General features: G+C 36.8%; 1 protein-coding gene across 1 annotated transcript in view; it reads left to right on the top strand.

The window, feature by feature from the left end:
• Positions 1–10466, top strand: part of PHF3 (PHD finger protein 3) — a 40527-nt gene extending 30061 nt beyond the window's left edge. Inside the window, exons 9-15 of the mRNA XM_010011721.1 lie at positions 978–1109; positions 1552–1684; positions 2141–2336; positions 3689–3836; positions 5326–5415; positions 6618–6813; positions 8290–10466. Coding sequence (XP_010010023.1) covers positions 978–1109; positions 1552–1684; positions 2141–2336; positions 3689–3836; positions 5326–5415; positions 6618–6813; positions 8290–10466 — 3072 coding nt within the window. The remainder of the gene's footprint in view (positions 1–977; positions 1110–1551; positions 1685–2140; positions 2337–3688; positions 3837–5325; positions 5416–6617; positions 6814–8289) is intronic.
• Positions 10467–12130: the final 1664 nt, after the last annotated feature.

Here is a 12130-nt window from a genome sequence, read left to right as displayed (position 1 = left end):
CTTGTTTATTCCGTAGCTATCCAAAGCTCATCTTCTGTAGTACATCTTTGTTACATTTGCTTTTATAAACATTAATAAAATACTGAAAACAGACCACACAAAACAATATTCCACTGCTCTGAGGAACAGCTTCAAAACAAAAGTGTATGCTGCTTGAAAATTACTGAAGGGTCCTAAATATTTCAGAGAAATACTTCAAAATTTCTGGAAGTTGAAATGGAATACAATGTGTGAAACAAATAGCAATGTATCATTTGACGGTATTTTTCTTTTTACTATTTAAGCAAGACTTTGAGACTGCTACTTACTGATCTTTTCTGAAGTTTCCCTAGCATGTGTTAGAGTAACTGTAAGTATTTGGCAGACAGATAAAGCAGTCATAGAATCCTGTTTCCTTATAAATCCAGGCTTAAAATACTGGGGACTGCTAACACAAACTCTTTCTAGTTTAGGAAGTATAACCGTGCTTTAAGAAGCAATATTATAAATAATGGTTTATATTTTGTTTTTTGCAACAGAGCAAAGCAGCAGTACTGATCAGAATTAGCATATTCATTAGCTTAAGAATACGTTGAAATGTTTTTTTGAGGTAGAGCATTAGGTTTATGTACCAAAAAAATGAGCTATTGAAAAATTTCACAAATCTGTATGTCCTACATTTTCCCTATTATTATGGGAATAGAGTTGATGCATTTTTCTTCTTTAGCTATTTGAAATTCAGAATTACCTATCTTTAATTTTTGTGTCAAAAGTCTGACTTATAACTTGGTTAAATACATGACCAATAAGGACTTGCTGCACTGTAGGTCAAGTTAAAATGGCTGCTTGTGCATTTGTTTTATGAAACTACTTGACACTTGCAAAGTAAGAATATATTCTTTTTTCCTTAGGTGGTTTCCTAATTTTCTGTTGTTATGTTGTGGTATTCCAAATGTTACTGTATAGATTTAAATATATGTAACTTCCTGCTTTTACAGACAATTGAAATGATTGAGAAAGAACAGAGGGAAGTTGAAAGAAGACCTATCACAAAAATTACTCACAAAGGAGAAATAGAAATTGAAAGTGAAACTCCAATAAAAGAACAAGAGGAAGCCATGGAAATTCAGGTAGAAAAGAAATGACAACAAAGTGTATCCAGTTCATAGATAATTTGGTTGTAAACTGGTTTGGTTATGATTTTGTTGTTTAGATCTGTGATTATATGTTAGATCTGATTTGAGTTTAATTTTTCTCTTATCCTTACTCACTTTCACTTCTGGGCCTGGTGGTTTTGTGTTTTTCCACATTGCGTCCGTCACCGTATGATGAATTCTGGCAATGGTAGAAAGTATTCTGAATCTTACGTAAGAAATATTTAGGAATACCAGTTCATTTTTTAATGGATTTTTAGATTTTTGTGATAGCCTTTAAGGCTATACGGCTGAAGGGAGAGTTTTATGTCTGAAGGGAAGAACATGGCCATAAAATATCAAAGCAATGTGAACAGCAATATTAGGAATATTAACAGAAGAAAAAAAGGCTAACAGAAATGTGTTTGATTTTTCTTAGGAACCCAATATGAAGTTGTTTGAGAAGTCAGAGGAAGCTGAAAAAGATAAAGAAGTAAATGAATCTTCATCTCCAGACACCACGAGTCAGCATAAAAATCATCTCTTCGATCTTAACTGCAAAATCTGTATAGGTAATTTTGAAAGCACATCAGAATAAGTACACATGCTTGTATAATGCTTTTCAATCATAAATCTCGGTGTACCTCAGGAATGTAAATAAATGTGGGTTTTTTTCACGGATTTGCTGACAGAGATGTAGAAGCAGTGTTTTACTTCATGATTTACAAAAGAGACTATTTAAATGATAGGCTATGGGTATAAACTTGTCTTCTATTACAAAAGACTTCAGAGAAAGAAATCACTTTAATGTGGGTGTACATACTGTTGTTAATTCCTTTTTATCATATCCCATTAGTGGCCATATTTATGTATAATATTGTATAAAAATGTATAAACTGTATAAAATTTATCTTTGTTTATGCTACCCCACTTCAATGGCAATATATAGTGTTTTTGATGCATCTTCCATGTCTTCAAAGGAAATCCTCTTTTGTTAGATAAAAGGCATTGCAATTCTTTCCCTGTAGGCCGAATGGCACCACCTACTGATGATCCTTCTGCGAAAAAAGTGAAAGTGTCTGTTGGAGTTGCACGGAAGCAATCAGACAATGAAGCAGAGAGCATTGCAGATGCGCTTTCTTCAACATCAAGTATATTAGCTTCGGAATTACTGGAAGATGATAAGCAAGACCCATCAAAATCATCATTCACACCTCTCCCAAAGTAATATAAAACGTAGAAACAGTATTTTTAAATGAAAGACATTGTTAATCTTGTTAAGCTACTATAACTAAGGCCAATTTTTTTAATGGCATTTCAGTAATCCATTTGTGTACTTGGAAATTGTATGCCTCTTTTTAGGAATGGGATTCTCTTCTGGAGTAAATGATGCTATGCATTTGTATAAATAATACTTCATATATTGTTGTGATTATAAACTTCTAATTGCCACATTATCTTTTGGGGAAAAGTAAGCTACCTTATGTTTTATGGTGCAAAAAGGTCTAAAACGGCACCTGAGTTCATATTAAAAAAGTCAGGATATAGGTTTCGTATTTTTCTGTTAAGGGACATAGTACGTACAGTTCTGCATTTGAGTGAGTGTGTGTGTGTTTCTATATATAAGGCTAGGGAATTTGAGATTGCTGTAAACAGAGCATTTACATTGATAAATCAGGCTAGTTTCAAATTCTAAAGTAACATGTTTCTAGAAATGAAAGTTAACAGCACCTTGTTTGATGTTTTGCCATATTTGCTGTCAGTTCTGTCTTCATTTTCTTCCATAATCTACTGTGCTACCCACTAAAGAGGAAATTGCAATTTATGAGGCTGTTTTTTTCTGGTTTGAGGGAAGGTTTTCTAGACAAACATTGACTCCCAGTTATTTAGAATTGACCAGAGTTTGTGCTGAAATTCTGCCTTTATCAGGACAGTGTGATCCTTTGCCAAGGATGGTGGACTTCTGAATAACTTGCTGAAGTTATTTTGCATAACTTGCTGAAGATTGAAAGAGGCAATTTCTAGTGTAGACAGAAAGAAATGTGGTGTGTTACTGTAACAGCACGTCTGGTACTGCTTGGTGGCTAGCTTAAAACCACTAATAGTGTGCCTAGGACACACTGTTAATTAGGAGGAGACGATCACAAAAGCTGTGGAAGTAATGCATGGGTGAAAAGAGATCGGGAGCCAGCTTGAGGGGCAAGGTTTGGGAAGGGGGATGTAGGCATTCAGGTGGTGGGCAGACAATGTAGCAACAAAATGCGGGAACTAGGAAAGCAGGGTGAGGGTAGGCCAGCAGGCAGTATGTTGTTTTCTGTCCATTCTTAAAAGGTACATTAGTGAACTAACGTGCTGCTTATCTGACTGCCCTTCCTGTAACTTACGTCTACTTCACTGGAAGATGAGAAATATTGTTGTATGCCTCTCTCTTTTCATTGACCTTCAAGTATGCTTAACAGAAAAAGAAAATTCTTAATGACACATCATTTCTTCTAGAAAGAAAAATGGTGATTTATATTATCTTGCGGGTTATATCATGTTGTAAACAAAGTGATTTTTTGTTTGTTGTTTTTTAGGTCAGAAACACCTGGTACTGTGGAATGTGAAAGCCTGTTTCTGGCACGCCTGAATTTCATCTGGAAGGGTTTTATCAATATGCCTTCAGTGGCAAAGTTTGTTATTAAGGCTTATCCAGTTTCTGGCTCTTTTGAGTATTTAACAGAGGTATTTATATTTACTGCAAAGAATTAACAATTCATTTATTAACTTCAGCAACCTGTTTACATTTTAGGCTAATAATAGTGTCATGATGAAAGGCAGTGAAGCATGATCATTGTACTGAGTAAAGTGTTTGTGGGATGACATAGGGTATGAATTTGCAGGTAAAGTATTTTTCAGTTTGTCCTACATGGACCCCAGGGTTCATCAAGATTCAAGTTCTTTGATGTATTTTCTTCTCATCTCACTGTAAAATGTTTCCTGAGGATGAGCATCTGTATTTCAAGAGCTGGTTGTGTAAAAGTTGAACTGTTTTTTGTTTATTGTGGAGCATATTCTATAGTATAAAGTAGCAGGGAAGATACAACAAAATTGCTGCTGAAATAACCCCCTTGGTGGCATCCCTTTTCTGAATTAGAGGTGAGAAAATTGTAGCTCAGTTTTGAATTCAAAGCATTAAGCAATTCAGTACCAATTCTTAGTAAGAGAAGTGTTTCCTGGTGTTTCGTGTTGGCAGTGTGAGAAGTCTTTTTATCTTCTACAACAGAAACCTGTGTAACAGGGTTTAATTTTTAAGTTTTTGCCTATCTGGTGGCAATTCTGGTCCTGATTTTCCATTTTAAGACTAAATTGTCCCTGTAACAAAAAAAAATTATGTAGTGTCTTTCAGTGTCTGAGAGGCAGGAAAAGGATGCAACTGCTTATAATAATTTTATTATTAAAATAGTTGTATTCATGTCATAAAGATCAGAGAGCTTATAAGGCTCAGTGTTACTTCTTACCAGTGACAGAGGATGCATCAGCTTTCTAATTAAAAGGTCTTCTATTAGTATGATTGTCTTTACTTTGTCATAAACCTTCAGTGAAGTTCAGGGCATGCAGTACCCCTTTAATACCGAAGGATTGTTTTACAAACATGATGTGCTTTTCAAAACTCATCTGCTATATTAAAAAAATAAAGAAGTTTTCCTTAGGTGTTCCCAAATGACCTGAAAGTCTGGGTTTGTTGCATGTGAATAGTGAACTCAGAAGTATCCCAGAACAAATTTATGTCTATATGTACACACAAATGTCTAGGTTGTGTTTGCCCCTTATGATTAAGATTTTGAAAATTTATTATTTACATAGGCGTGAGCTTCTTATCGCAGTTTGATCTTACGGATCTTCCAAATAACCTAGAGTGTTTCCAGAGCACAGTACAGTTCTGTTTGCAGTTAATGTTACTGAAATAAATAACGTTGGGAAGGTATAGATGAACGGTATTGAATGATAAGTAATGTAGTATGGATCAGTTACTTTGCGCTGAAAATCTTAATTTAAATATCCCTAAGTTAAATCAAGTTGTTTCTACTGTTGTAACTTCTACTGAGATTTTAAAGTTACAATTTGAGAACTGAAAGAATTAAGTATATTTTGAATATATGAACAGATACTGGATGAAGGATTTACCACAATTTGTATGTTGGATTCAGATTTCTGTTGTCTTTTCTCGTAGGATTTACCTGATAGTATTCAAGTAGGTGGTAGGATATCGCCTCACACTGTCTGGGAGTATGTAGAAAAAATCAAAGCTTCGGGGACCAAGGTAAGAAATTTACATATTGGAAGGCTTGTGGTTTAACATACATCATGTTTACCCTCAAGATCGTGGTCTTTTTCCCTGGAACATTTGGAAAGTACATGATACTTCAAGGATTATTGACAGTTAATGGGATGGTTGACAGCTGGTGGTGTTTATTTTCTTACTATCTAACCTTAACCTTTCAATTGCTGTTTGAGAATCCTTGTATTCCTTTGAGACAGTAACTCACCATGAATGTTTGGATGCCACTTCACGTCTCAACTGTTACCCTTTCATTTTGGTACTGTTACAGTGTGCAAAACCATCTTGGTGGGCTTCTGCTGGACTTGTCCTACTGGGTCCTTGTGCTGCGGAGCCCAAAACAAGATGGAGTTCTCCAGATGTGCTCTCACAAGAGCTGGATGGATAGAAATAATCACTTCCTTTGGCCCGATGGCTGCTTCAGTTCTGTCAGCCAGCATGCAGTTTTGACATTCTTGGCGTGGACGCATTGCTGGTTCATATTCAACTTGTCTACCAGCACCTCCACATGTCCTTTTATGCCAAGCTGCTTTCAAGCCAGTCAGTCCCCCAGCCTGTCCTGGTGCCTGGGGTTACTCCAGCTCAAGGCACAAGATTTTGTGTTTGCCTTTACTGACCTTGACAAAGGTCAGCCCAATTTCTCAGTCTGCTGAGGCCCCTCTGAATGGCAGCCAGCCCTTCAGCTTATCAACCACTGCCCCTGGTAAGGTCCCATCTTCAGAGTCATTAAACCATTAAACAGCATCAGCCCCAGCATCAGCTCCTGAGCTGGGTATGGTTCTGGGATCTAAATATGGGTCTTCCCCTAGTATTAATGGGTATCTTGGACACAGTAGACTACAAAATAAAGCTTTCTGGTAATGTTAAGGGTGGGCAGGGAAGTAATTGGAAGCTGACATGCTGCCCTAAAACTTGGTGTTTAGCTCACTGGTAAAATGTTGGCTTTTTTGTGTCATACACTGTAATTCTTTTTGTTGCACTAAATGCTTTTTACTTGTTTTCTCCAGTTTTCCTTAATTATTTTTGGCCCTGTTTCTGCTCCTTCTGTCTCTGTTGTTTTCTGCCTTTTTGAGGAGACTTTTTCTCCTCCTCTGAGCTGCACTTTTAAATAAAGAGCAGTTACTAAATCAGTTAAAATATAGAAAAATGCATCTGACCATCTTTTTCTCTCTCTTTGTAAACAGGAGATATGTGTAGTTCGCTTTACCCCAGTAACTGAAGAGGATCAGATATCCTATGCGTTGTTGTTTGCCTATTTCAGCAGTAGAAAACGTTACGGTGTAGCAGCCAATAACATGAAGCAAGTGAAAGATTTGTACCTCATCCCTTTAGGTTCCTCAGATAAAGTCCCACATCATCTTGTGCCTTTTGATGGGCCTGGTAAGTACAGCTTGGAATTCAGAACTGTATTATCATAACACTACTTAAAGAGGTTTACAACAGAACTATAAGAGACATTAAATTTAAAAGTGCAACCTGTTCTGTTCAAACATGTCAGGGGTTTTCCATAGTATTATATTAGCTTCCCTGAAAAAGCATTTATTTCCCGTTGTAAGATACTTTCCCATTGTATTCTGATACTTTATTGTTGTCAAAAAATTTACTGTGCATAACTTTGTTTCGTGTTTACTGCATTCTTCCTCTAACCTAAGTGACTTTGTAGGTTACAGTCCCAGTAAATTCAGTGATGCAAGTGAACTATGACAGTAGTCATACTGAGTTCCAAATTGATACTGTAACTTTAAAATAGTATTTTTCATTATTTTAAATGTACTAATTCCTTTCTCCTCAAGTGTCATAAACTTCCTAAAAAGAAAAAATAAATTGAAAAAAACAGATGGGCAAGGAAGGAAAAATCCTGAAGTGGCTGTCACTTGTTCTGCTTGCACCCACTTACTTTTTAACAGTTTACTTTGGTTATAAAAATTTGTGGATGATTTCTTCTTCTGAGATAGGTAGGGCTGAAATGAAGAAAGGATGAGCGGCAAGAGGTAACAGCCTCAAGCTGTGCTAGGGGAGGTTTAGACTGGATATTAGGAAAAATTTCTTCACTGAAAGGATGCTCAGGCATTGGAACAGGCTGCCCAGGGCAGTGGTGGAATCACCGGCCCTGGAAGTGTTCAGAAAATGTGTAGGTGAGACCCTCAGTGACATGGTTTAGTGTGGCCTTGGCAGTCCTGGGGTAATGGTTGGACTTGATGATCTTAAAGGTCTTTTCCAACCTGGCTGATTCTATGATTCTTTTTTTCTACTTTTTTTTTTGTTTTTGTTTTTGCAAGAACCTAAATTATACAGAACAAAATACATAGTGAAGAGATGGCTAATAGGATACCTTTAAACACAGTGCCTTCCTGGGATGGGGGAAGTATTTTGGGAAGTCACTCTTGGTAAATCTTTGAAGAAGTATTTCTACACAGATTGATGAGGAGACGTTGTGGTTGCAAGTGTGCTCTTTACCTTTTTTTTTGTTTTGTTTTGTTTTTTTCTTCTTGTGCTTTGCTACCACTGTTACCAGACCATAGCTGTGTTAGACTAACATGATGTTTAACTTCTGTGTTTTTTATGTGACTAGATGTCCTATGTAACTGTCTCATATTCTGTATTTGGAAGTTATAATGGGCAATATAATACTTAAAGCAATTTTAAGTTGCAATGTTTGAAGTAATAATTTTTATGTTGGAAATTTAGTTTTTATTATTTAAGTATTGTTTGTTGTGTTTTAATGACAGACATTTCAAATGTCTTAAAATGAATACTTTCTATAATGTATTATGAAAGTATGGGGTTATTTTGTTAAAATGATTGCCGTAACTGAAACATAAGGAGATGATAAATTGCTGTTACAATTTTGTACAGGGATTGAAATACATCGACCAAATTTATTACTGGGACTGATAATTCGCCAGAAAATGAAGAGGCAGATTACTGCTGTTGCAAGTGTGACTAATAGTTTTGTTGATGAAGCTTCTGAAAGTACCTTGAGTAACTTGCCACCAGAGAAGAAAAGCAAGCCAAACAAACCTGAAGTCTCTCATCATGAGTTGGCACTAGAAGAAGAAGAGGAAAACGATTTTTTTAATTCCTTCACAACTGTGCTACACAAGCAGAGAAATAAACCTCAGCAGTCTGCTATAGAAGATGTTCCAGCAGTTATTGAACCGCTGGTGGAAAGTACCAAACATGAACCGCCAAAGCCTCTCAGATTTCTTCCTGGAGTCCTGGTTGGATGGGAAAATCAGCCTTCTACTCTGGAGCTAGCAAATAAACCATTGCCAGTGGATGATATTCTTCAAAGCCTGTTGGGTACAACAGGGCAGGTATATGAACACAGCAAGTCAGAAACAAGTACAAGTGAAGATATACCATTATTAAATGAACAGCCAACCTTAAAAGAAGAAAACATGGATGTAGCTGATGTAACTACTGAAGTTAGTGAAGCAAAGACTGGTTTGGATGATCTACAAGAATCCACTAATACTGCTGAAACTGTGGATGCAGCAGCTGTAGGGACCTCAAGTTCTGCAAGAAGTGCTGGATCTCTGTCAGGACTGAGTCTTAAGGGCAAACCTCCAGATGTCTCCACAGAAGCATTTTTAGCAAATTTATCTGCTCAGTCTCAGAATAAAGAAACTGAAGAAAGTGAAGAAAATGACCCAAAGCAGCAATTAACCGACAAGGATAATAACGTTGCACAGGAGGTTAGAAGGACCACAAATTCCAGCTTTTCTTCCTCATCAAATGCAGGGAAAAAGCCCAATGAGAACAATGTTAATGTAGGCACTACTGAAGGTACCACTGCTAATGCCTCTAAATCATCACCATTTATTAATCTTAAGAGAGACCCACGGCAGGCAGCTGGACGGAGCCAGCAGACTAATGCTTCGGAAAACAAGGAAGGAGATGTTAGCAGAAATGAAGACCGACAGAATGCTTCAGGAAGTGATCAAACGGAACCAGAGAATAAGCAATCTTCTGCAGAAGTGGGTGTAAACCTGTATCAAAGCAATGCGCAAACCAGTGAGACACAGTACAGTAAATCTGAAGCAAAAGCAGATAACACAATTGCATCACAAGCGGAAGATACCAAACACTTACAGGAAGATGCAGTGATGCAAAACATTGAAACACTGAATTCATTTAGAAGAGGACCAGCAGCAACTTCATCTCATTTTGAAACCGAAAACTCTTCTCATTCTGAATTTATTTCCAATGTTCCAAGCCCTATTACAAGTGGCAGCTTCTCATCTGTTAGGCCTCCACAGCAGAATTTTCAGCATCCTAAATCTAATCCACCTGGATTTCAGTTTCAGGCTCCTGCACCTCATAACTTCGCTCCACAAAACAATGCTATGTTTGGATTTCCTTCTCATTTACCACCTCCACTTCTTCCTCCTCCTGGCTTTGGCTTTCCTCAAAATCCTATGATGCCATGGCCACCACATTTATCAGGTCAGCCACCACACTATGCCGGACCCATTGCACAAGGGCTACCAGTGGCTCACAAACAATCAAGATTTATGGGGCCAGAAAATTTTTTTCAGAGTAAAGACAGTAGGAGACCAGAAAGACGCCACAGTGATCCTTGGGGCAGACAGGAGCAGCATCTGGAGAGAGGGTTCAGTAGAGGGAAAAATGATCAACATAGACAAAGATTTTACAGTGATTCCCATCACCAGAAGAAAGACAGACATGAAAAAGAGTGGAACAACGAAAAATACTGGGAGCAAGATTCTGAAAGAAATAGACGCAGAGACAGAAACCAGGAAAAAGAGAGAGATAGGAAGAGTAGGGAAGAAGGCCAGAGAGACAAAGAAAGATTGCGATCTCCACACAGTGATAGGGCTGCTGATGGAAAAAGCCCCAGGGAGACTAGAAACCCAGAAAAAAAGACAGAGAAGCCTAAAAGTGAAGAACAGTCTCATGAAAAAGATAAGGAGAGGGAGAAAAGCAAAGAGAAGCATAGAGAACGAGACAGTGAAAAGAACAGAGAGAGACATAGGGACCACAGTGACAGAACTAAAAGCAAAAGGTAAAAAGATGCAGGCAGTCTTTTAGAATTTTATTTAAACAAACTGTTAAGAGTAATGTCGTAAAACTTTGTATAAAACAAAAAGAGAAAGCCTGCTAGGATTGTGCCATCTTTTTTATTCTGTGTTGGTGTTTTGCAGAAACAAGTCTGTGTTTTGGTACCACTTGATGTACCAATACTCATCCTTTTTTTCATTATACCAACTATCGCTAGAAGTAGGAGTTTAATATTTTTAAAAATTTTACATTGCTGTATATTCAAAATTTTAAAGGTTTCTTTTATTAATATGCAATAAAGGCTTAGAAGTTTTCTTAGCTGATGAAGTTGGCTTTAGTCAAGTCTGCAATATAGTTGCTGCCTTTGGTAATTTGTGCTCTCTTCTGTTTTAAGATGCTCTGATAATTTTAAAGGTGAATTTCATACAATAACCTTCTTTTTAAATTGCACTGTTTTTAAAGACTCTGTCAGAGCCTCAGAATCCACACACGTTACTACAAAATAGAACATGCTTGGTGGTGTGAAGTTTTTTTTAATTATTTGATAGTACAATAAAACAATTCAAGTGTATTTCATTAGTTTTTCAAATATTTCCTAAGCATCTGAAGCAGTTTGTGACCAGAAATTGGAAGGCTGAGCTGCTCGAATGTTACTGCTTTAAACGGCACTCATTTTAATAAGAAAGCATTTTTAACCTAAATTCTTAAAAATATGATTTGTAGTAGTAAATTCATTTCTCCCAGCATTTTCCATGCTTCAAAAACTTGAATACCTAAGCTTGTACATTACTTTGCGTTTTGCTATCCTTTTTACTGTAAAATGTAAATATTTTAAGGGATATTTTGATTCTAAAATGATAAAACTTTCTCACATACTGTGTGTGTTTGATTTCATAGGTGTGAAACTGTAGGCTAAATGAATACAGCAGGCTGAGATACAGAATGCCACATTTGTTGTATGCTTCATGGCTTGGTCGTTTCAAGTTTTGGGGGGTAAAGGTGGCGGGAGGGAGAAGGGCAGAAGGGTTTTTGCACCATTGGGACTTCTAGTATATTGATATTTTGCGGTGACTGCTATCCACTGATGCAAAACAAAAAGCCAGAAAACATGCAAACCTGAAGACAAACTAAGATGTTCTGCTCTTATACTTCTTAAAATCCACTGGTCATTTTGTTGAGTCTGTCAGAAACAACAGAAGTATTCCACCATATAAAGGAAAACTTATTTGTTGTTCTGGTTTTCAGTGTTTGTTTTTTTGTTTTTTTTTTTGCTTTGAGTGCATCACTTTATGTACTGATGTAGCATTTTGCACTTTGCTGTAGAAAAGCCTCTTCGTAAAGATCTTTCCAGTTTAACAGCACACTAATTGTTAGTTTTAATTATGAATACATTTTAAGGTAAAATTCCATTTGGATACCGTGCAGGTAGCTACATGGTCAAACTGACTAAAATGAAGAATCTTGCATGGAGTAAAGGGGGTGGTAGAGTTTTATTAGGTAATATTTCTTAGACTCATAGTTGAGAAGACGCAGAAAGAAAAAATCCTTAGTTTTTTGGAAACTAGAAACAATATTCTACTTTATAGTTTGATAACATGATGTGATTAAATTAGTCTTTTCCAAATTAATTCCATGGTCTGTGTAGCAGTAGTGCCATTGACTATATCCGGCA

The sequence above is a fragment of the Nestor notabilis genome, unplaced genomic scaffold (assembly GCF_000696875.1).
Source record: "Nestor notabilis isolate BGI_N333 unplaced genomic scaffold, ASM69687v1 scaffold19113, whole genome shotgun sequence".
NCBI classification, from domain to species: Eukaryota; Metazoa; Chordata; class Aves; order Psittaciformes; family Psittacidae; genus Nestor; species Nestor notabilis.
This window is presented reverse-complemented; position numbering and strand designations above follow the sequence as displayed.